This window comes from Anoplophora glabripennis, unplaced genomic scaffold (assembly GCF_000390285.2).
Source record: "Anoplophora glabripennis isolate ALB-LARVAE unplaced genomic scaffold, Agla_2.0 scaffold378, whole genome shotgun sequence".
NCBI classification, from domain to species: Eukaryota; Metazoa; Arthropoda; class Insecta; order Coleoptera; family Cerambycidae; genus Anoplophora; species Anoplophora glabripennis.
Window position 1 is genome coordinate 103,000 of NW_019416540.1, and position 25,470 is coordinate 128,469.

A 25,470-nucleotide genomic window follows, 5' to 3' on the forward strand; every position below is an offset into this window, starting at 1 on the left:
GAAATAGAAAATTTTCACAAAAATCGAAAGATACACTCACTTTCAAAAACACGATTTAAAATTTTAAACTTAAAAATCTTAATCAAAAACACTTTGAATATTTCTTTTGTATTTTTATCTGTAAAGGCCATCTAAAAACAAATATTTTTATAAAAAAAGCTTTAATTTGGACCATTATTAAGAAAGTTATGATCAAAAAACCAAAAAAAGAGCGTTTTCTTGAAAATTTTATATCTTTTGAACAAGTAATCAAAAAAATCTGAAAATTTACCAGAAAGGCATTTTTGAGGGGTACTAAAAAATATAAAAAAATTAAGGAAATCGAAAATTAAAATTTTTCGAACCGTCCGATTTGGCGTGGAACGCCCCATATGTTCCCCACCAAAGAATAAAAGACCTTGAAAACTACTTTCTGGAACTTATATTTTTTATTTTTGAAGCCCCTCACCTCTATTCTTAAATATCTTACAACAAATCCAAGAAATCTGAGTTAGAAAGTCAAACGAAGGATATTTTCCAAACCAAACAATGCGACTCCTTGAAAACTCTATTCTGGAGCTAATATTTTGTATTTCTGAAGCCTCAAACCTATGCTGTGTCGATGAAAACCTAACCTCAAACCCTTCAAACTTATTCTCAAATCCACAAAAAATTGTGGATATTTTGATATATATATATAGATAAAATTTCATTCAATAAATTATAAAAATTTCAACAATTTCAGCTAAAGAATTATTATTTACGGAAATTATTCGATGGACTGCATTTCTTTATCTTTATTTAAGTATATAAGACTTGAGGCCTTTTACCGCGTCAAGGTAGCAGACTTTAAAACGGTTGTTTTTTTGTTTTGTTATTTTTATTTATTATTTCTTTTTTTGTTTTTCGTTTTGTTTTTTTGTTTGTTTTTGTTTTTTCTATTTCTAATTTTTATTCAATATTATAAAAATTTTCATTTTATTTTTACATACCGAATTATTATCTTTGGTGTTGAGGCTGATGTGTTCTCACTCGTTTTAAAAAATTCCTATATCGAGAACTTTTCCAGATTGAGTACTATTAAAAAAGTTTCAGATAAAAATTGTGTACCTCGAATTTAACTTTGACCTTTTATTTTCAAGGTCAAATCGAGGTTAACCTGAACATAAACCTGTTTCTATGCCAGCTATCTATACAGTACCAAATACGTCCGAATATAGGGTCAGAAAAGTTCGTCCAGTATGTTTTCGCAGGTTATTTGAAAGTCAAACTAATTTTTCTCCGAATAACTCGAAAAGATTGAATTGTAGAGGAAAATATTTAAAGCAAAATTTGTAGTTTATTAAATCACAAATCGGATGGTGACCTTAGATTTAACCTTCACCTCAGTTTTCATGGCCAAGGTCTCCATTAGCACCCAAATTTATTTATTTTCTTAAAATATTTACAAATGTACAATTCTAAGTAACTAATATAGCACCGTGGTTTATTCTAAATTGACACTATCTAAGGCACCTTCCTTAGCCGTTGTTGTTGGTTTCTCTTGCTGCTTCTTCCTTTTCTCTTGATCTAATAGTACGGTATCTTCTGGGATAACAGATTTGGCATCTATCTCTCCTACGCCCAACCCTGGTTTGGGTCTGAAAGCAAGGGTATCTTTTTGCTTGTTTTTGTTTACAGATTTGCTCCAAGACTTCAGCCATTTCGCCCCGTCATTGTCGGAAGGAATTGTTTCCTATAAAAACAATAAGGAATATTTATTTGCATATAGAGGCATATTTTATTTATAATGATGATAGTACAGGGCTTATACAGGGTGGTCGCGATGTAATGGGTCAAAATTCATGACTAGATTCCCGACGTGAAAATATTGCGATTTAGACAAACTCACCTTAGTCCAAAAGTTGATACTTACAGAGATACAGGGTGTTTAATGCAAAATATTATTTTAGTTTTTTCTTATTTATTTCATAATAAATGCTCATATCGAGATGAAATTTTGATGTTAGGGGTTTTCTGGGGCAACAGATCAAAAAGTATAGCTTTTTTGTGTAAAAGAAGTTGTAAAATCAGAATTTGCTACCTGAGAATTAGATTTTTGAAAGATAAAAAAGTTCTACCGTTTTCAACGCATTCGACCTAGCGCAGGTGGCGCTCTCTATGAGCTACAAGCAAACCATGGATATATTTCAATCTCTCGCCCCAGAAAACCCCTAACACCAAAATTTCATCTCGATATGAGCATTTATTATGAAATAAATAAGAAAAAACTAAAATAATATTTTGCATTAAACACCCTGTATCTCTGTAAGTATCAACTTTTGGACTAAGGTGAGTTTGTCTAAATCGCAATATTTTCACGTCAGGAACCTACTCATGAATTTTGGCCCATTACATCGCGACCACCCTGTATAAATACATATACAAAAAGGTTTGTTTACTTGTTGCAAATGTTTTGCCGAGAAATTTAATCTTAATTACCTATTATTTTAAATCACGTATAGTTCTAATAATAATAATTGATCCTAAGTAGTACAATAAAAATACTAGGGGCCTGTTTTTTAAAGTACTTTTGAACTTTGTGTTTATTTTAATTCTAAAATTTTCTGTTAATATTCCTCAAATGATGTTTACTTATTTTTAATAAGCATTTTTTGTCACCGATAAAGTAGGTACACCCCATATGAGAATATTATTTTATTAATCGTTTTCCGAAAAATTTGAGTTTAACAGTCGTTTTACTGAACACATAATAGTGTGCATAAATACTATCAAAAGTTCACCATTCCTAAGCATAAATAATTATGCGAAAACAAAAAATGCACAAGAGAGAAAAAATTTCAGAAACCCGTGTCTTTAAGGTATAAAATAAAAGTTGAGGCTGTGACATTACCTTCAAAAAGATATGATCGTATTTGCTTGGTGGCGGGGTTTTTTTTCCTTATATAAATTCTATAAATGCAGTTACTTCGGATATTATGTCAAAAAGTGACAACTGTACATAAAAACTAGCATACCAAGTTTGATTTAAGGAGGTTCCTTACATCTCTTGCGGGGCAGGCGGTGCGGGAGGGAAGCCTATGCTTATACACGGTAGTTTCGTTGTAGTACCAACCTTACATAAACTAATTTGAGCGAACTAATTATAATATATACGAACGAAATTTATACAACACATATTAGCTTGCTTACATTTTTTGTGTTTAATGCACGGCAATTAACTTTTTATTTGAATAAAAGTGTCTATTTATTCACTAATAGCTTGTAAAATTATTGATAAAATCTGGCATCATTGCCACTGCCATGACGTGGTGGTAAAAGTTGGGTCAACTGTCATTCATTACTGTCACCTGTGCTTTGCGCGTATTCCGTAAACATGAATGAACATCCAAGATACAAAGGAAAAGTAATGACTGAAAAGCAATATAAAATGCGTATGAAGCAGAATGTGGATTGATGAGAAAAAAGTGAAAAAAAGCTCAGTGTATGATAGTGATACCAGTGATACGTCGCCTTGTCAAATTGAAAATTATGACAGAACATCTATACTGTTCGTTTTGCAACGAAATCCTTTCAATTTTTGTTTCAAATTGCTATTATATTGCATTAGATCACGAAAAATGTATTTAATATTAATTATTACTACATATGTTTTCAACTAGAATAATTATATAGTCTATAATCGAGCTATTCAAATATAGCGCGTCAGTCGAAGCGTTAAATACAGCGTACAGTGTTGCCATATTTCCTTTTATTGGATCAGATGTGTGTTCAAATTTGTCAAAACGTTATATATTCATTCCATTATCTCAATAATTACATTGTAAGTGCATATTTTTATTGTTTTAAAACGTTTAGTAATATTTAATTATTTAATTACAATTTTATTTTCCCGATCCTAACCATTTTTAAGAGCAATATTCACGTTTGATTAAAGTTTTTTCCCAACTCCCATAAGAGCCTGTGTATAAGAGCATAATTTTTAATATCATTTTTCAAAAAAAAACTATATTGGTAATCGATCTGATATTTTTACACGAGCCAGTTGGCATATTTATTAACAGGTTTCATTGATTTTGAAAACTTTCTTACCATTTTTTTTTCGGTATCGAACCTCCTTAAATCAGACAAAGCGTTTTAGATTTATTTGGAAAAAACCTAAAATTTATTTCGACTTTAACGCCATCTAGCGGTTAAACGAAGCAATTTGGTACGGAGGTAAGTTGCGCCAAAACACCATATTTTAGGGCCCCCTACACTCGGCTACCCTGAGCCTGCTCGAATCATCCTGTATAATTTAAAATGACATGGTCGAACTCTTTAATATGTCTGATATGGCACTTAAAATATAGCTTTACGTTCTTTGCAAGCCAGAATATTAATTTTTAAAGTTTCAGCGGGTCAACTTATATCTTCCTTTAAAAAATCTTGGCTAAAACTGGAACAGAATCGAGTTAAACGCGTTAAAATGGCATGGCATTTTGTTTTTGTGACTGTAGCGCTAGCTTCTAAAACGATTGGAATGGTTCGTCTCTGATAAGTTTTACGAGATTTATTTCGTAATAAATTATCCAGTTTTTCAACGTCGTGGCTATCGATGGGCCATAACACTTCCCGATTTCTGTTTTTCGCAGTCTTTAACTAAACCGTTTATATTTTGTAACCAATTTAAGACGGGAGAGATAAATCTGATACGGTTTGTCTTCTGTTGAGATTCTTAAATAATACTCCAGTCGAATTAGAGTTTGAACTTGAAAAAATTGTTAATAGACGTTTTATTGCACTAAAGTGCATAAATGATAATATCAAAAAACTAACTCGAAAGGAGTGATGTTAAGTTGGCAAATTGCAAATAACTGGCAAAATTACGTATTTTTTTCATTTTTTTTACTGCCCACGAAAATCTAGACGACCTCTCGGAATATTAGTTATTTTATGTTGTAGGTAATTAAATTATCTACAATTTAAGGTATCTAGTCATTTTTCACTAATTTGTTCTATTTGTTAATTAATTTCATTCGTTTTTTGCAACTAATTGTTTATTTACTAAACGTTAATTTTAGAAGTTAATGTCGTAGATATAGGTTCTAATTGTTCCAATGAAACGTATCGAAAAAGAAAAATTTCAAAAAATTGAAATTAAGTTGTCTCAAGGTCAGCCGCTCGGGAATTCGCTCTTTTTGCATTAAATGGAGCTTATTTTTACACCTATTTCACCTACCCTTATTCTTTTAACGTTAATTATTGTTAATTAACTATTGGACGTATCGGACCGGGATTTTAGAGGCAATTAAAGAAAGTATTATACTTTTATTTTCAAAACGTTTTACATTGATAGTTCATGTAATTAACACGCTAGCAGCAGTAAAAGTTAATGATAGTGAACGGCCTGCACGCGGAAAAAGGAGCCTTGGTCCCGCGCAATTTGAAGTGTTCAAGTCAAAAATCTATTTATTACATGAACTATCAATGTAAAACTTTTTGAAAATAAAAGTTTAACCCTTTCTTTAATTGTCTCTAAAATCCTCGTCCAATACGTTAATTAACAATTAACATTATAAAAAAAAGCTGTATGCGAAAATGAGCTCCATTTAATGCAAAAAGGGCGAATTCCCGAGCGGTTTTTGATCGACCCTGGGATAATTTGTTTATAACGCGATTTTGCACGTCCTACTTTGTTAGTTGTAAAAAGCAACTTAATTTCTACTTTTTGATTTTTTTTTCTCGATACGCTTCTTTGGATCAATTAGAATCTATAGCTACTAATACTAATTAAACAATTAGTTGCAAAAAAAAACAACGAAATTAATTAACAAATACCTGGAGTAACAATTTCAGGGTCAATTGAATCGGCTTTTGGTACACATGTTGGTCATTGGATTGACCGTCTTTTCCATAAATTTCATCAACATCTATTGCTTTTTGCAATAATAATGCACAATTTTCGAAAACTGATATTTCTGCGTTTGACCTTGATTTTATAGTTAACAAATAGGTGAAAAGTGATTTCAGGTACATTAAATTGTAGGTAATTTAATTGTCTACAACATAAAGTAACTAGTTTTCCGATAGGTCATATAGATTTTCATGGGTAGTAAATAAAAAGTGAAAAAACCCGTAAATTTGCCATCTACTTGCAATTTGCCAACTTAACGTTAATTCTTTCGAGTTAGTTTTTTGATATTATCATTCTACATACCTTTCCCCATCATGAAGTGCAATGAAATGCCTATTAATAATGTTTTCAATTCATCTAATTCGACTGGAGTATAACTTTTGTACAATACAAAGTAGAGATCGTGAGCGTTATAAATAATTAACTGGGTGCTTTGAACGTTGTGGTATTATAGTAGCTCATGGGGAGTAATTAGTACTTTTTAAGCTTTGCGGGAGTATCCATGTTTCTTTTTCTTTTTTGACTTGGATTTATACAGCTAGAGAGTATTGTGTCATTGATATCTACGTAAGAGGTGATATTTAAGTACGTTTCGATAATAAAGAAGGTGATTCTTTAGATTATTTTAAAGAAAAACAAAATTTGCGAATTTATATAATAAACAGATTAGTTTTGGAAATACAGGGTGTTAAAATTTTTGAAAAATTTCAATTCCACGCATATATCTCGATAGATTATGTGACGTAAACTGAGAAAACTTGATTAATACAACTACATAGATAAATGTAAACATTCATTGGATTTGTTAATAATTATATCAACATACAGAGTGTTACATTTAGGACGTACTCTTTTATAGTCTAGTAATATCAATAATAAAACAAAAAGTGTTTCAAGTAAAAGTTGGATCAAATCAATTTTATGAGTATTTTATACATTTCGTTAGTTATTTGAATGGCAGTTGATCTTTCGGGAAAAAAAAATATTCAAAACAAAAGCGAGATCATTTTCGAGTTATTTTTTATAGCAAAAAATGAATTTACACACAGTTTTAATGATTTGAAATTAATTCCGAAACTGTCCCTTTCAGATATACGGTAAGTTTTAGTAAATTACAAATACAACTTTAAACACGATGTACTTAATTAATAATCTGTAATCAGTAGCGCGGAAATTTGTCCCTTGCTCTCTAGAAAGTTGAAATTTTGAGTATTAAAGGGCGTCCCAAAAGAAACACAGGATTTCATACGAGGAAAAAAGATTTTATTAATAAAAAAGTTCGTAAGATCGTATGTTTTTTTTATTGTGTGCAACCGAACTTGTTTGTTCGGATCTGGCAGTTAGGTAATCTTTTCACAGCTGTTTCATTCGGAGCGTTCCTTCTACCGAAAATTTTACGTAATTTGCGCATAATCTCAGCTACATACTCTCCGTACTTGTAATGAGTTTTCACAATCTTCACTCGCTCATCTGTCGTATAACGCTCCATTTTGTCTAACCGTAACGTGTTTACTACAACATATGGCCCTACGTAATGCTGTCAACTCTTCGGAATGAAAATGGCGCACAATTCAAATTCTGCGTTACTTTTGGAACACCCCTTACTATAATTGTCTATTCTTGCAACACTTCTAAATTGTACAGTTATGTGTTTAATAGAGATACATATACAGGGCTCGATAGAAAAAGCACTTAGTTTTTGCAAAATATTGATCAATAATATAGTACGATCGTATACGATGCAAAGTAGAGCAAGGAAAATCGTGTCATCATTTTTAGGAGGCGTAAGATGAACCGTTTCAAATTTAAAATGAAATTGAATGTAGAATCTGAAATACCGCCGCATACGCACTGTGTTCTGGTACTAGCTGTAGTCGGCCAGGTGCATCGAGTGTACGAAGTGGTCGGTTATACGTCAAATACTAACCTGGCGAGCTTGATCGTAGAGCAGGGAACAATAAACAGTGGCGCGTACAGAGGTGAAATGTAGTACATATGTGGAATTTAAATAACGAATTGGATTTATAATAAATTACATTGAAAACAAATAGTTTATGAGAATAAAGGGATTTTTGTAGGAACAGGGTTCCAGACGTGAACTGATCTCTTCATCGCACCCCATTACGATTCTTTTTTTTATAAGGAGAACGAAGTTTCAAAGCAAAAACCTTGTATAACAGATATACTATAAATATTTACAGAATGAAAACAAAATATAAATCCTATGATATGATTCTATCAAATGAAAACACTAACAACAATTCTCTACCAATCTCAACAAAATAAGTTATTTTTCTATCAAACAAGAAATGTTAACAAATTATAAACAAAATATAAATTCTATGATTTATGTACTGTACGCCAAACTGCATTTTTCTCATCTTCATTTAATATTAATTTCTTCTTTGCACCCCATTTTTTAGGTTTCTTAACGTCTCCTTCAATTTTCTTCTCTCTTAAAATTTTGAAAACAGATAATTCGCTTACTCCAGTATATCCAGAACACATTTCCACCAAACCAGTCTTCAGTTTCATGGGATGATCCTTTTCTAAAGGGTTATAGACATTTAATATTATCGTTTTTTCTCTGTAACTTAATATAGATTTTTTTTGTACCCACAGCAGTACATCCGGCTCGCGAACATCCAGGCACCGCCTCCATTTATCCATATAACGACAACAGAGCAATAATAATACAAAAAACTTCACTTCACTAGCACAGAAAATATAATAGCATTCACGATTCACAAACAACAGCCCGAAACACACACACAGCACACAAATAAAACACTAAAAACACTTTTGTTACGGAGCACAAGAAATATGATTTCACTCACAAATTCTCAAATAATAGCGCGAAACACACATATAGCCCGAAAGAAATATAATTGCACTTATAACAGTTATAACCTCACAAATATCGCGAGCGAGAAACACGCAGCACCAATACAACCGAAACGAAACTGACCACGCCCGGCCGGCACGCGTGCCGCCGCAAAAAACACAAGACACAAGTCATGTGAGGGATAATGAAGGGAGTAATAAATGTATTGTTGTCCTGCCGCCCAATGTGCGAAGGAGATGCCTTTGTTTTTCATTTTGTCCTTCATAAATATATAACTGTTAATCCATAATGCATAAAGAAATTATTCAATTTCCAAAACCCCCTATAAAATGTGTTGCACTGATTCCCTTGACAGGCAATGATTTATTACTTTGCATCGAATACGATAGTACTATAGGTATGTAATTAAATTTATTTTATACTATGGTCACATTATAATATAATAAGTTCATGCCGTTGAAAAATCTTAGTACGTACCTCACTCTCGTCATTAGTCGTTAGGTTCTCCTGCTCTTTGATCCTCTTCTCTTCTTCTTCTTTAATCCTTTTGTCTTTCTGCCGTTGGGCATACAAAGTGTTGGCTAGGTTATTGAGTGCGTTCCTCTTCCTGTTACCGTCGCCTTGGTTGGCCAGGGGCTGGGTGTTAGTCTGTGGTCCTAACTCCACCAGGACCTGGAAATCTGCCCTGTTTCCTAGTCTAAAGCCCCATCCTATCCTTGAGTCCGTCCCTGGAAAAAATGCATACATATTTTTTATGTCACGTTTTGAATATATTTTGCTCTGTTTGTTCATTCTTCAGCCTTTTCTGTGTAGCTTAAATGAAGTATGTATGTACCTGAACAAATTATTGTTGTAATGAGTTTTAAGTCGTTGTGGTGGCAGATACATTCACAGAAAAGGCTTAATTTGAGAAATATTTAGTATGTTGTTAAACTATCTGCAGACATAGGTACATCACATAATCATGTTAACCACCACTAACATTTTGAACCAATAAGAGTCAATAAATGATAGTTTCTCTACTGCAATTATTCACACAGAGTGGAACAACACTTAATACGTTTGCTATGTGACAGAACTAATGCTAAGTAGTCTGGTATAAAAGTGTAAAAGCCACAAGGGTAACAAAAACTCTTACCATACATGGTAAAGTCAGATCTATTTCAATAGTTTTTCTAAATGAATTTCAAGTAACAATCCAATATTGTGTTAAAATATGATTTAGTAATAGTATATTACATGTAAGTCTATGGCAACTAGGTTTTTACCATATTGAATATTGGAAAAATATTTGTTTCATTTCAAAAACGACCCTTTAAAAACGTTACGCTACTGTAGCCTTTTGATGTGGTCTGTTTTTTTGTATTTGATGAAACTGTCTCTCTGTAATTAACAGTCGACAACATTTACTAGATGTTATATTTTTTTCATTGCTACTGTGACATAAACTAAAAACAAGTCGATAGATAGACATCTAAATTGTTCGTGAATATACAGGGTAGTCCCAAGATAATAGGCCAAAATTCATGAGTAGATTCCCGAAGCAAATATATTGCGATTTAGCCTAACTTACCTTAGTCCAAAAGTTGATAGTTAAGGAGATGCATGGTGTTAAATGTATAATATTATTTCAGTTTTTTTTTAATTTATTCCTTAACAAATGTAAATATCCTCACAAAATTTGGTGGATTGGAGTTCTTTGAGTAGAGGAATTGAAATCTGTTCACATTTTGGTTAAAGTTCGTAGAGGGCGCTAGCTGCAGTAGATTGAATGAGTTAAAAACGATATAACTTTGTTATACTTTTTAAGTTATCCCACCTTTGGTATCAAATTATTTTTTTATTCAAAAAAGATATACTTTATGAAAGTACCTCGTACCGTTTTCGAGATACTTGGCTTTGAAACTTCCAATGTTGTTACATTCAATTACAATTAAGTACCTATTATTAATTTAGTGGTAAAGTTTCTTAAGCAGGCTTTAGACGAAAATCAAATAATTGACGTTTTTCACTTGTCTTATCGCTGTCATTTGTATGCTACTTTCCATTCAGTATTATTCGTACCTAATTCAAATTAGGTACATCTTAGCTTACAGTTTAAATTGTACGTACTTACATGTGAGATAAAATGCCGAGACATAATTTATTTTCAAATGAAGAAACGCGCGATATGATCTGCGTTTATGCCAAACAGATTTTGTTGGATGTAGAGCGTCTCGTTGGTATTTAGAATTATATCCAAATAGGAGGCAGCCAAATCGAAAGCTATTTCAAGACCTTTTTAGTTGACTTAGAGAGACTGGCATTTTTCGTCCTAAAAGGGACAATGTGGCACTATTACAGTAGACCAAGAAGAAAAAATTTTAACTCGGGTGGCAGAAAATTCAGAAGTTAGTATAGACAAATAGCTAGAACCACCGGTGTAAGTAAAACAGCAGTCCCAAAAATCTTTTACAAGGAAAAGTTGTAACCCTATCATTTTATACTAGTCCAAAAGCTTTTATAGTCTTTCCGAAGTCAGTTGAACATGTATGAAAACGCCTAGCAATAAAATTTTATGAGTTTCATAGGCGTCCCTAGAAAAGTTTTCTGCTAAAGGTAAAAAATTATAATAATTTGTATATAATGTGTAGAGAATTTCTATTATATGTTAATTTGGCCAACAACATATTTTAATTATTTATGTCCTCAAACAGTTTTATTATATTGATGTTAATTTCGTTTTTTTCCGTTTCAAAAGGTCTCCTTTTATTAGTAAACAAAATATCCCTCTTATTTCTCTCTTTCGCAATTGTAATATGAATGAATAATAGAAGGTGCATATAATAAATTAAAATTACATGAATTACACCAAATTTCGCATTGCTGCACTGCACTGCTAGGCAATTTGTCAACCACTTGTCAACAACTGAGATTTATTGCCCAGTCGCCTAGTGCAGCTGTGTTATACGCCGTTTGCCCGCCCGCGCAGTCTTCAACTGGGCATATACATTTCTACCACCTCCACATTTAGTTCGACCAGACCTCAGTTTGCTCATTTTATGCGCACTCGGCAAAACCTTAACTATGAATTTATAAATAATGTGCTATTTACCGATGAGGCCACCTTTACTCGTCGAAGAGTTTTCAATTTTAGAAACAAGCACATATGGAATAATGAAAATGTTTAATGTGGAATTATAAGGAACCACCTTCTGGATCCACATGAACTTCCTCCGAATTTAAACGGTGACTCGTATTGATTTCCTGCAGCACCATTTAGTTAATTACCTGGATAATTTATCATTAAATTTACGGCAGAATCTCTAGGTGCTTCATGCAAGATGTGTTAATTTTTCTGTCCAAGTACGCTATCTTGATCAAACCTTTCCAGATCGTTGGATAGGTCGTGGAAGTCGAATGGCATGGCTTCCCTCGCAGACCTGATTTAAACCCCATGGACTTTTGTTTTTCGGGTTACATGAAATCAGGGTTTTATGGAGAATTTATAAATACTCGGGAAGAACTTTGGCAGCAGATTTTAAATGTTGCCATTTCGTGATGAAGATTTATACTTTAAAATAAAATAATCTCTTAATAAACACGTTGATAAATATATTGAAGTTAAAGGTAGACATTTTGAGCAATTATTGTCAAAAAGGCATATTTTTACCAATATTTACTATTTTACTCTTCTTTACAATTTATAATCCTAAATAAATCCTTGTTTTTGGCATTTCTAAATTAGTTTAATTATTTCAATTTTATTATTGGAAGTTTCAAAGCCAAATATCTCGAAAACGGTGCGAGACAGCTACTTTCATAAATAATACCTTTTTTGTGTAAAAAAAGTTGGATAATAAGAATTTGATATCAAAGATGAGATTGATTGAAGATAACCTATAAAAAGGTTATGTCGTTTTTAACACATTCAATCTACTGCAGCTAGCGCCCTCTATGAATTATAACCAAAATATGAACAGATTTAAATTCCTCGACCCAAAGAACTCCAAATTTCAAAATTTTTTGTGGATATTTGCATTTATTAAGAAATAAATGAAAACAACTAAAATAAAATTTTACATTTAATACCCTGTATCTCTCTAACTATCAACTTTTGGACTAAGGTAAGTTAGGCTAAATCACAATATTTTTGGGGAACCTACCCATGAATTTTGGCTCATTACCTCGGGACCACCCTGTATCCATGACAACTAATAAGTTCGAAATCGGTCTAAATAATTCCTTTCAATGCTGTAGGGACCTTTAGCCCGCAGAGCAGTTGGCTACTTTAGTGTTTGTAGAAAAAGTAGTGTATTTTTTTGTTCAAAGGAGAAATTTCCTTTGAACACTAGCACTGTAAATGATTTATTTTCCAAAAACGCTTCGAAATATTAGAAAAATGCTACTGAAAACAAAAAAATAGAATTGCATTAAAAACGGTATCTGATGTGACGTAAGTGAATGATATACAGATGCTTTCGTTTTCGCTATGCTTTTACCACGAGAAAGTTTTTAATGAAACTGATTCGGAATTGTTTTGAATCGAAATAATTGAAAGCTAGGCAGCACTCCAAAAGCAACAGTTGCCATCACCGAAGCGACTGACGTTAATGGATTGTAGATCTAGTGTGGCCATCGTTGCCCAACAAGCAAATTGGTTCCTGTGGACCGTGTCCAATCGAAGGCTGTTTATTATCAGAAAAAAAAGTAATTGTTTCGTAAGGAGTTATATAGGTAATTCATTCATCGAGTAAATTATACTTCGAAGCCTGCAAATATGTTATATAAAGTGTTATAATTATGTGTCGGATGACCTTGAATACTCACCTTTCTTTATCGTTGGAATATTTGAATATATTACGGATAATATCGAAGGTAGCTCGTCGGGAATGATGAGTGAATGAGATCCTAAAAAAAGTAAAAGTTTATTGATAATGTTAAATAAAATGTACCCTCAGTAATAGTCCTCAATAACACAGCGCCACAAAAAAAATTTCTGTACCAGAGACGTACCTAGGTACTGGGTCAAAAAAATCGACTATTTATATATTTTTTTGAAAGATATATAGAGAATATCATTCAGAATGACGAAAAAAATATATCGTGAGAGTTTGAACCTTTAATATTAGTTTTAATAGGTCTAGTTTCGATTTTTTATTCCTGATCCCATTTTTGTGTCAAAACTGCCAAACCATCGAAGTAAAAAAAATTATCTACATATTTTTGAAGGAAATTGAATGCCCTACAAAAAAGGTCTGATTGAAAATTTTCGGCAGACGAACCGTTTCCATGTAATCAAGCCTTGAAAATTGATGTTTCTTCGATGTGAGAAGACTGTGGAATTTCCGCAAGCCAATTTTTTTACAAATAGTACCCTGAAGGGAGGTTATATTCTACTAATCATTTTATTGATGTGACAAAAGACTGGCCTACTGCGATTTTTTAAAAGGGTCTTATTTCCAGAAAGTAGTATTAGGCATTTTTTAATTAAAAATATAATATTACCAGGCTATTCAACACTCATTAAAATACCCATATACCAAATTTGAACGACAAATGTCTATTGAGTGTTTTTTTTATGTAGTGTCAAACTTCGAAAAATCGGACAACTAAAAATTATAATAAGCAGGTCAAAGATTGCCATGAAAGTGAAAAAAAATACCTATCGGATAAAGAAAAAATACTTTTAGTTATATTAATTAATTATTAATTAATTATGAAAATAATAACTTACAAAAAAATTTAATGATTTATAAATACTAAGTTAAACAAAAAATTGCAAAACGTTAATCTAAATTAAGTTTTAGTTTTTCTCCACTAAAAACTCCTTTCAGTCGAACACATTTTTCCAATCCTCTTCTTAAATTTAAAAATAATTTACATAGCCGTTGTAAAGTATTTTTTCTTTGTCCGATAGGCATTTGTTTTCACTTTCATGGCAATCTTTGACCTGCTTATTATAATGTTTAGTTGTCTAATTTTTCGAAGTTTGGCACCACGTAAAAAAACACTCCATAGACATTTGTTGTTCAAATTTGGTATGTGGGTATTTTGATGGATGTTGAATAGCCTGGTAATATTATCTTTCTGATAAAAAAAGCCCAATACCACTTTCTGGAAAAACGACCCTTTTAAAAATCGTAGTAGGCCAGGCTTTTGTTACATCAATAAAATGATTAGTAGAATATAACCCCCCCTCCCTTCATGGTACTATGTATTTGTAAAAAAATGGCTTGCGGAAATTTCACAGCCTTCTCACACTTTCAGAGGTGTTAACCTGAAAAATGGGACACATGTAGATTTTGTGTCTTTTTTGATGCTGAACCCGAATGCGTAGCCCAAAATCCGATTTACCATGTCATTTTTTAGTAGAACGCTAAAACATCCCCCAAAATAGGATGAACTAGTGAGGACGAGGTAAAACTAATATACAGGGTGATTCAGTCATAAATAATGTCATTAATTTTAAAGAAAGGTAGGGAAAAATGGGAAAACCTAACCTAACTTTAATATTCTTAATGTTTTCACTGTTTTATAACTGAATATGAATTTTTAGTACCTATTACATATGTTCAGGTAATTATTCAGTTTGTAGTACGTAAGTAAGTACGTTAACCTTATTGTGTGACTTATTACTTTTCAGAGTTGTCTTGTATCTACTTATTTAAAATGACAAATACGGCTAAAAACACTCCCTCATGGACCCATTATGGCGGATTGAAAAGTAGGTACCATAGGAATTGGTATTTATCACCCAAAGAAATGCTTTATGAATATTTAAAAAATTCAGTCGTTTCAGTAAAAATGTGTATATGTAAAAATGAGAAACTAAGAATATAAATTCGACTTGCGGTATGCTGTCTCTTTCAAATACTCTTACCAATCCCAGCAGGGAGTGATATCATCATACGTTTAAATGGGAAATATAAGACTCCCAAAATGAGTAATATTTGAACTAGAAATATAAATTTGTTTATTCCAGTAGCAAACTGTCCCGGATTCGTAATCAGTGACCCCAAAAACCTGCGATAAAAATATTGAACAGAAAAATGTGTGACTTAAAGGAGTACCTAAGTGGGACTCTGGTCTGTAGATGGTTTTCCAACCCTTTGAGGGATAAGTTATATTTTTTGGCATGTTGTCTATCAACCTACATTTATTGTCAATATTTGGTAGTATAAAATACAAGGCTATGGTTTTTCACATTGTTTTGCACTAATATTCTTTATTTGATTTTAGGCATCGTATTAACCCCCTTGTAGGGGTGGGTGTGGATTTAATTTGCATATATTTTTTCCATTGGTCAAAATATTATTTTAAAATTATTATTTTTTCTCATAGTATCTAAAAATTGTTGCTTTTCTTTATAAAGCTTTATATTATCCTCATGATTTCACCCTATTTTAGGGGACATTTTACCGTTATTCTAAAAAATTACCTGGTAAATCGGGCTGTGAATTCAGCATTCAAAAATACACAAAATCTATATCTCAAGTCTTCTGGCACAGAACTTTTTTTGTAGGATTATGTAATTTTATACTTTTTCCGAAGCCTTTTGGAAACAATGAATTAATTTCACAAAATGTCATTTCACTTTCCTGTTCAAGACGTTATTTCTATCTCGGACTAGTTAATTCTATTTCACAAAATGTTAATTATTTGTCAATTCTATTTTAGAAAACTTTTCGGAAAACATTTATATGTCAGTATCAAATATATTTCACACAGTTATTCGTCATCGGTGACAGTTATATGGGTATGGGGCAATTATTATAAAATAGCGATATTATGAAACCTAATTTGAATTATATAACTATGTATATGGTGGAAGGACAGTATGCTTAAATAAATTCATACAGCGATATACTTATAATGGTGCAAAACATGTTCATTTCTATCCTAAGATATATAGATAGATAGACAGATAGATATATTAGATCATTTATTAACTACTTTTTATACAAAGAGGTACAATTGTAGTAAGTCAAACATATATCAAATAGTACAGTTATTGTAGTTAGTCAAACATATATAAATAATAAAAAAAAACTCAATAATGCACAATGTATAAAACAAAAAATAACAGAGTAACAAAACTTACATTACGACTAAAGTACAATTAAAATAATCAAGACAACAAAAAATTAAAAATTAAAAATCCTGGTGGTAGCACTCAGATACTCCTGCACCGAATAAAAACAATTTTCTAGAAGATATTTCCTGATATTTAATTTAAATTTGCAAGAGTTTAACTCTTTTACAGCATCAGGTAAAACAGTGTAAAGATTTAGCTGAGGTGCATTTCTGAATGATAGATTTAGTCGAAAACGAGGCGGTCGCAAATAACCAGTATGTCGAGTATTATGATAATGTACATTAGAGTTGCAGTGTTTTAAAATAAGGCTGACAGTGGACCAAAAACTTTGCGTTAGCAATAAACCTTATAGTAATCTTTTTTTGCATTCTAACCCAGTTACCCCAGAGAGTAATACCGTAACATAAATGAGAGTGGAACAATGAAAAATATACTTTTAAGAGAGCACTTTGACTAAAATTTGGCTTTAATTTACGAATAGTAAAAGAAACAAACGACAGTTTTTTTCTTTAAAGAATGAACAAGGTGACCAACATAACCTATCATCAATAGTCAAACCCAATAATTCTACTGTGGATACGTTTGTTATATTATTATCCGAGGAAAACATTATATGTTGGGTTTTATCCAAATCTAATTTAAGATTATTATTTGCGAACCACTCAATGGCTTTATTTTCTCATACATTTACATCAAATTGTAAGGAAACTGCATTATTATTGCTACAAATCAAGGGTGTATCGTCAGCGTAGAGAATACACCTCTCAGGAGACAAATAGAGAGAAAGGTCATTCATATAAATTATAAAGAGTAGGGGCCCCGAAACCGAACCTTAAAGTACCCCGCTCTCTACTGCAGTTAAATCAGATCTATCATTTTTTAGAGCAACACATTGCTTTCTAGAAGTAAGGTAAGATTTGAATAGTTCTAACTGCATTCTCCTAACACCATAACGGAAAAGTTTCTCAATGAGGAGATCATGAGAAATGCAATCAAAGGCCTTGCTAAGATCACATAAGGTAAGCCCAACCAGCTCTCTCTACCACGCAATTCACAACTTGGGAAATGGCATGCACTGTCGAAAGACCTTCTCTAAAGCCAAATTGACAACTGCCTAATAACTTGTTCGAAATAAAGATATAGTTGTTACTTTTTGAAATACATACAGGGCAGCCCATCGAAAACGTACCGCAAGGCATTACAGGGTAGTAAAGAACTTTTCGGCAAAATCCAAAAACAGGTCAAATTTGTTTCTGAAGGGGACAACTTTTGGCTCAAAAAGCATACCAAAATCTTCAACCCCCTAAGTGGGGGTGCTATCCCCTAAATTTTTTCAAATGGGGATAGGGGTCAAGTGGGGGTCATTAGAAAGGGCTTTTAATTCTCTATACATCGATTCTTACTTTCTGAAAATCGATTCATTATTTTAGAAAATATGCAGCTTTGAAAATACGAACAATATTTTTGACGAGAAATGCGAAAATCAATTTAATTTTACTTCAAAACTTTTGAATTTTGAAATATGTATATCTTCAAATAAAATTAACTAATCTGAGATACAAACTGACGGGACTGACATTATGTAGTGTGATTACTGCTGTTTTTCTATACTATATTTCTAAGATATAAGCTTATTCAAACATTTTTTAAACAAGAAAACAATGTTCTTCAATGCGCAAAACAATCGCTGCTGCAAAGAGATGAAACAGTCCTAGCCTAGGTTAAAAATGTAAACAAAAGAGATCTCTTTGTAATAGCTGTTTCTTACGTGAATAATCTTTGTTAAGGGTTATAATAGGGCAGCAAGAATACAAAATAATTCTTTGAATCCATTATTTAACAATTTTAATGTATATGGTGTGTTTTTGTATTAATAATATCGGGTGTCACAAAATTCACGGTAAAATTTTACCAACGAAAAAAGAGACAGCGTTGACAGCTGACAGTCCAGGTTTATTAATTTGATAAGATTAAAAAAGAATAAATTTGATTGTCTCTGAATTATGCTTTTTAAAATAGAGTAAAAAACTCAAAATCTAATAATAAAATGTTTTTTATTTTTATTTTATTAACAAAAATGTTCTGTTTTCAGAAGAGAACAAAATCTGCTAGTATAACAATGCAGTACATCCTCGTTCGTATAATTTTAGAGATTATACCACGTCGTCAGCAATATAGTTCTTAGATGTGTCGTTCAATAAATACTAGCTACTCATAATTTAAAAACAAATATTTTTCAACTACTATTTAATCCGTCTCATAAAATGACGAATACTCCTGCACGTTTTAAAATAGTAAAAAAGGATTTGCTCTTTGTTTGTCGATATTACAGACTGATTATAGCGGTTTTTGGAAACGTGATTTTTTATGATGAATCGCTTATTGATCGCTTCTAAATACTTTAATAGCCGCGTCAGATTAATTTCCAATTTCCGATGAGAAACCACAGATTTATCAAATACCGATCTCAAAGTGTGTATAATGAGTCTACAGATAATCCCAAATAAAGTACAACACAACAAAATTTAAGTGGTGATTCTGCTCACAAAAATAATGGTACAAGTTCCTCGGACACTTTTTTGAAAACTCAGTATTGATTTATTTATTTATTTATTTGAAAATACTATGTTTAAATAATACTTTTACGGATTTACACCCAGTTACAGAACAGCAGGATGCAGAATGGAAATAATATAACATTCGATGTTGAAAAAACAACAATAATGAAGAAAAAAGTAAAAAAGTTAATCTAATAGAAAAATGTTAATGCCACTGCCATACTTAGTATGAATTCTACACATAAAATGTAAGGGAGAATTTTGTAAAAATCAAAACTATTATTATCAATTTTATAATAAAAGGTCTTAAAAAAATATAAAAAGAAGTTACATAACCTCAAATTTTTACATTAGGGCGCCACTAGATAAGTATCGAATAAATTGATCGAAGGGAAGCTTCAGATCAGAGGCAAACATGTACATGTTATCGTACAATGACGCGGATAGTGGGATTACTGAAATATGAAGTAGTTCACATTCTTCGCCACCATTAGTAAAAATAGAGCATTTATTAAAAACTTCGACTATTTTAGATATGCGCCTATGACCTCGGTTGAACGGTCATTTTCGTTTTTGAACGGAACACGTTAGGACTACTGTTAATTATTTTCTAGAATAGCTTTCCTTATGACTAAGAAATTATTATTTTGATAACTTTTGCTGGTATTTATTATTTCGTAGGTACTATACCTACGTACGAGTCCGTACGATATTTGTTGAGATAGAATTCCAAGAAAACCTCTGCGTCACTTTCTTGGAATAACCGCGTTCGACACCCGAGGTAGAAATACATTGGCGGCGTGGCGTTCACGGTAGCAGCTTGCGAATGCAGTGTATACTGTGTTTTGCAGTTACGAAGTTGTGTTTCTTCGTAAATGTATGTAAAATGTAGCAGCTTGCGAATGCAGTGTATACTGTGTTTTGCAGTTACGAAGTTGTGTTTCTTCGTAAATGTATGTAAAATGTAGCAGCTTGCGAATGCAGTGTATACTGTGTTTTGCAGTTACGAAGTTGTGTTTCTTCGTAAATGTATCGGTCTATGAATTTTCAGGGTAATTTCTTATTAAAATTAATCGATGGAGATGAAAAATAAAACTAAGGAATTTAATTCCCAATCGAAGAGTATCATGTTTATATTTTAATATTCCGAAAATAACGCGTAAAATTTCAAGGTACGCCCTTGCAGTGGTAAATTGTTACAGTAATTCCGATAACAGAACTTTATTGGCTTACTCTTTCTTGGAATTCTATCTCAGCAAATATTGTACGGACTTTATATTGTATTTTATGGTAAGTTCCAAGTGAACTGTTTACTGTAGAGAAATAGATACTGCCCCTTTTTGTTTCATACTATTGTACAAATGCTTATATATTGTAAAAAGGGAACGGTTGTGTCACTTTTGGTTTGAATAAAATTACGTAGAAGAGAACCCGGCCGACAACCAACCCTGTACCACATTGCAGCCGCCCTAACATTCCCGATCTCTAGTTATTACTGTCAGGGGCTGTGACATGGTTTAAATTTTATTAACCATTTAATGAATGTTTTATATTTTCTTCTGCTGCAACTTTGTACGATAGTATTAGTGTAATAATCGATGAGCCAAACAAGTGAACCATATCAGAACTGTTCATAGAAACAATTATTCAAGGATTTAGATCTGTTCTCATGTACTAATTTACGAGGTTAAGTTGAAAGGTTATTTCTAAAAAAGTTATTTCTATAAAAAACATGTACACACCTTATTACTTTCAAATTATTGCGTTCGAATCGTTTAAGTGATATACATATTTAGAAATAGAATGTATTTGTCAGTTTGTATGCATAACCACAGGGTGTCAAATAATACTGTAAAGAACTTTGTTTTGTTCAAAATAAGTAAAATGTCCCAAAGATTGTACTCTTCAAATTAGATTCTGTGTGGTATTTTTTCAGTATAAACGCATTTCTAGCAATATTATTCGAATATTGTCCATACAATTACCTAGCTATAACATCGGGGCCTTTGTTTAGATGTTTTGGCAATTATTATTGTTATAAAAAAATACAATGTTAAACGTGACGTTATTTTTGCATGGATTGTTGTACTCGTCTTGGCCTCGGCATAAACTTACGTTTTTTATATAATAAGTAATAACATTGATAAGTAGTAAGTTAGTAATTTTCCCTCAAATGTTTCATGTTAGAAATAGTTTTTTGATTGTTTTTAATAACATTTCTTTATTGGCTTTTGTATTTTCATTTGTAAGAGTATTAAGGTAATTCAAAGTAATCATAAAAATTGAAAAATTTGGGTTAGTGAATTAGCTAATCAATGGCAAAAATTCGTTGAATTGGTATACAAATATGTAACCAGTGGCTGAAATACAGGATAACAATGCCATCGAAAACCCTAAAATTTCTACGCCACTGGGACTTTTTGAAGTTCGTTTTTGTTTTTGATTCCTAATTGTTTGTAAAACAGAAAAAATATATGTTATTCGAAGGACGAGTACTTTTCAATTAATTAATTTTTTTTTTATTTAAAAAAACTTATTCCACAGTTGAACATGTTTAAAATAAATACGTATAAGTAAAACTATTCGATTTACGAAGAAATTCCAGGTAGAGGATCTCTTCGTCGAAAATTATGTATTTGGTCTTTTGCTGATTATACAGGGTGATTCAGTCATAATGTCATTAATTTTAAGAGCAGATAGAGAAAAATGAGTATAATACGATGGCGTGATTAAAAAAAATTAAATGCATATTTAAGCTGAAAAAAATATTTTCAAATCATTATTTAACCCCCTTTTCAGGCTGTTACTGACCGGCTGGCGTCAGCCGGCTACGATATGAACAAAGCAACCTAGATGCAATGTTGCCATATTTATATATTTTCGCACATATAAAGACAATAAATAAACGGTTTGCTCACGTCAGCCAATAATAATTTAAAATGCTATAAATTATTTTTTATAATTATGCAATCAACATATTAAATTGTTATTGTTGCCCAGCAAGAATCTCGAGGAGGTCTGAGCATGACTTGCCAAAAATCATTTTTTATTAACATCATATTGATAATTTTTTAATTTGCTGTAAGCTTTCTACTAAAAATTGAAAGTAACGCGGCCCATTCAGATGTACAGGTAGAAAATGCGGCCCAATTAAACGACCGCCATATACTCCTGTCCATACATTGACACCCAACCTCCTCTGAAAGCTAAACCGACGAGTAGTGTGCGGGTTTTCATCTGACCAAATGTGACTATTATGGCTGCAAAGAAATTAGCTTAAAACATTTTGCACTAAATTATTTAAATTAGCTATAATAAAATGCAGCATGATCCTTTATTTACTTGCATTTTATTGGTTTCATACATATGTATCCGTATACTAAAGCGGATTAATTAAATGTGAACCACAGATTATGATGTGAACTTGGCAACGCTGTTCGCTTCAGCTGACGATTTGTTCGTGACATTACGTTACAAAATTTTCCGAGCAACCCAGCATCTGGCAGGGCCGTCTTCTTAGCGGGAGTTATGGGTTGATTTCCTTTATTTTTAAAAGTCGAGTAAAAAATTTTTTTTTCCGATTTTCTGTCTTTATTAAGTCTTCTGAATACGTGATTAAAATTAATGACATTATGACTGAATGACCCTGTATTTTACATACCTATTTAAAATTGTATTACGGGCAACGACAAAAAATCCCTATAAATAATATTTTTGTCTAAACCAGTATTTTTGGAGATATTTAAAAGAATAATAAGTAATAAATGATTCGGTATATCTTTATTTTTGTTTAAATATAATTATGTTTCAAATGAACTTCGAATTTCTAAAAAACTCAGTACCGTAGGAGTTCTTGCCTCCCGGTATCTCCGCCACTGATTCACATGTTTGAAACATTTTCAGAAACTGTTCAAAAAATGTGAACTATTTTTTTAATTTTCACACCTTTTTCGGCCTAAAATTAAAAAAAAATCTCTTTTACGGTTATGACATTAACTTAAAAAAACATATGCATGTTCTGAAATCATCCTGCACTATTATACCAGCACTCTGCTACTAAAAATAAGAGAAACAATTTATATTAGCATATGGGGAGAAATTTTTCTAAGGGGCTACAGCCCATTTTTTCGAGATATCTGCAAAATCGTTCAAGATAAAACAATAATATTAGAAAGTGGATGTTATTATAGTAATATAATGGTCTAAAAATAACTATTAAATTTTAACCAGGAGCGTCCCAAACTAGGGAGAGTTGTGGATTAATTTCACTCTAACTCTTTTGTATGTGGACTTATCTACTGTTTAGAAAAACTTAATTATGCAGTAAAAACGTGTCTTTGTATGACTTCTGTAGATTGCATCATTTGGAATAAAAACTGATTTAAAAGTTTATGTCACATGCCACAAAAATATCTGTTCTGAATTGTAAAATATTTAAATTGATGGCAAATTAAGAAAAATATAGATGTCGGTTATCTACAAATTTTGTAATAATTCATCGAATTTAAATATAACAATATTGTATAAAATAAGTTACGGTATACGACTTCATAACAAAAAAAAGCCACTAAAATATAAATAAGAAAACTACTGTTGATAAATGTAATAACTAAATTATGTCTTTTATTCTCCAGTATAAATACCAATAAGTTCGAAACCGGTATATGTCTGGTGGGTCCGACGCGAAGATGTTTGCTAGATATTGCGGGCATAATTCAATGCTGGTCGGTGCATTAGTTGTTTCCTGCAATATCCACAGTTTACAAATAAAAGCTGTGTTATCCAACTATTACCATAAAAACTCGCTATTCATAAATTATTACACTTTTATATAACCAATTATGTTTTACAACTACCTTTCATATTTCCTTACTAAACAAAATAATTATTAATTGTTTTCAAAGCATATTCGTGTATGGACCGTGTGTTCAGAAATATCGATGCACATATTTTCAGCATGTAGGTAATATAATTTACTGTAAAAGGTACTAAAATTTTCAATTTTTGGCTCAATCGTTTAAAAGATTCGCATATGAAAAATTTGGAGGAATACCTACTTTTAGCAAGCCTTCAAGCCTCGTACGCCCCTAACTAAAATTTAGGAATTAGTTTTAAGTTAAATTAACAACACAACAATAGTAGCTACTCAGTTTCAAATTTTATTACTTTATCTCGAACTTTTCGGAGATATAAAAAACAACTTTCAAGGGTTCACCTTTAATGGGCTATAGTCCCCTTAGGCGACATTTCTCCGCCAATGGTTATAAAATATTATAAATTTCTCTTATGTTCAGTCATAGAATACGCTGGAAAAATATTGCAAGTTAATTTTGGGACACACTGTATTGTTAATAAATATTAACAACAACACACAATTTAGCCAGGATTCAATAATATTTCTCTCTCATTTTAGGGATTTTAAGGACTTTTTCATATAGGCTCTTTTTAGAATTTAATTAATAAACATACGAAAATTAACAGATATCGGTCGAGATTGATATTCACAGGGATGGTTCTACATTTGAACGAACTTGATGTAACCATTTTTTTAAATTTGAATTCAGTCTGATATACCCAAATTTATATATAAAAAAACATCGTACCTAAAATGTGCACCGCAAACACACTCAGCACTAGCACTTTCATTTTCACTAGCCGTACCAAAAATCCGAACCTCCTACAGATAACATGCGAGCGCGCGATGAACGAAGACACCAAAGAGGCGACAAAATAACCGCCTAAGTGCAAAGGTTGACGTTTCTAAATGCACTTTTGCTTTCGGTATCACCGCGGTTACCTTAATCCCTCATTTCTTCGCCTATCGGTTGGCTAAATTGTCGTACTTTGACATAAGAGAGATACGGGACAGAACTAAAGTGAATTTTAACTATCGAGGTCAAGAAACATTTTCAACTTTCCCTTATTCTTGGGTAAACGTAAATATTGAGTCGAGTCACTTTCAATGGTTAATTGCCAGGCATGTGTAGGTAGCGCAGGCAGTCGAAACTGATTTCTTCTCGAATATTTATTAATTTATATGTTTTAATTATGGGTATGTAATTCTGCAATGTGAGCCAAGAGTTTCTGTCTAGGAGTTGTGGTAACTGGAGAATTA

At 31.9% G+C, this 25,470-nt stretch overlaps 1 protein-coding gene across 1 annotated transcript; it reads right to left on the reverse strand.

The window, feature by feature from the left end:
• Positions 1-1,385: 1,385 nt before the first annotated feature.
• On the reverse strand, positions 1,386-25,240 carry LOC108907551. The gene is made up of 4 exons (XM_018711288.1): positions 24,959-25,240; positions 13,530-13,610; positions 9,198-9,448; positions 1,386-1,714 (listed from the first exon to the last, which is right to left on the reverse strand). Exons 1-4 carry the CDS (start codon positions 24,999-25,001, stop codon positions 1,466-1,468), a joined length of 624 nt encoding a protein of 207 aa, XP_018566804.1. The 5' UTR covers positions 25,002-25,240; the 3' UTR covers positions 1,386-1,465.
• Between the last annotated feature and the right edge of the window lie 230 nt (positions 25,241-25,470).

Bases quoted from the DNA above. Each gene is read 5' to 3' on its own strand.
- LOC108907551 (XM_018711288.1), bottom strand. From the start codon at position 25,001: ATGAAAGTGCTAGTGCTGAGTGTGTTTGCGGTGCACATTTTAG. The intron at 13,611-24,958 runs GTACGATGTTTT...TACTTTTTTTAG, and splicing joins GTTTGCGGTGCACATTTTAG to GATCTCATTCACTCATCATT. The intron at 9,449-13,529 runs GTGAGTATTCAA...CATTTTTTCCAG, and splicing joins TATTCCAACGATAAAGAAAG to GGACGGACTCAAGGATAGGA.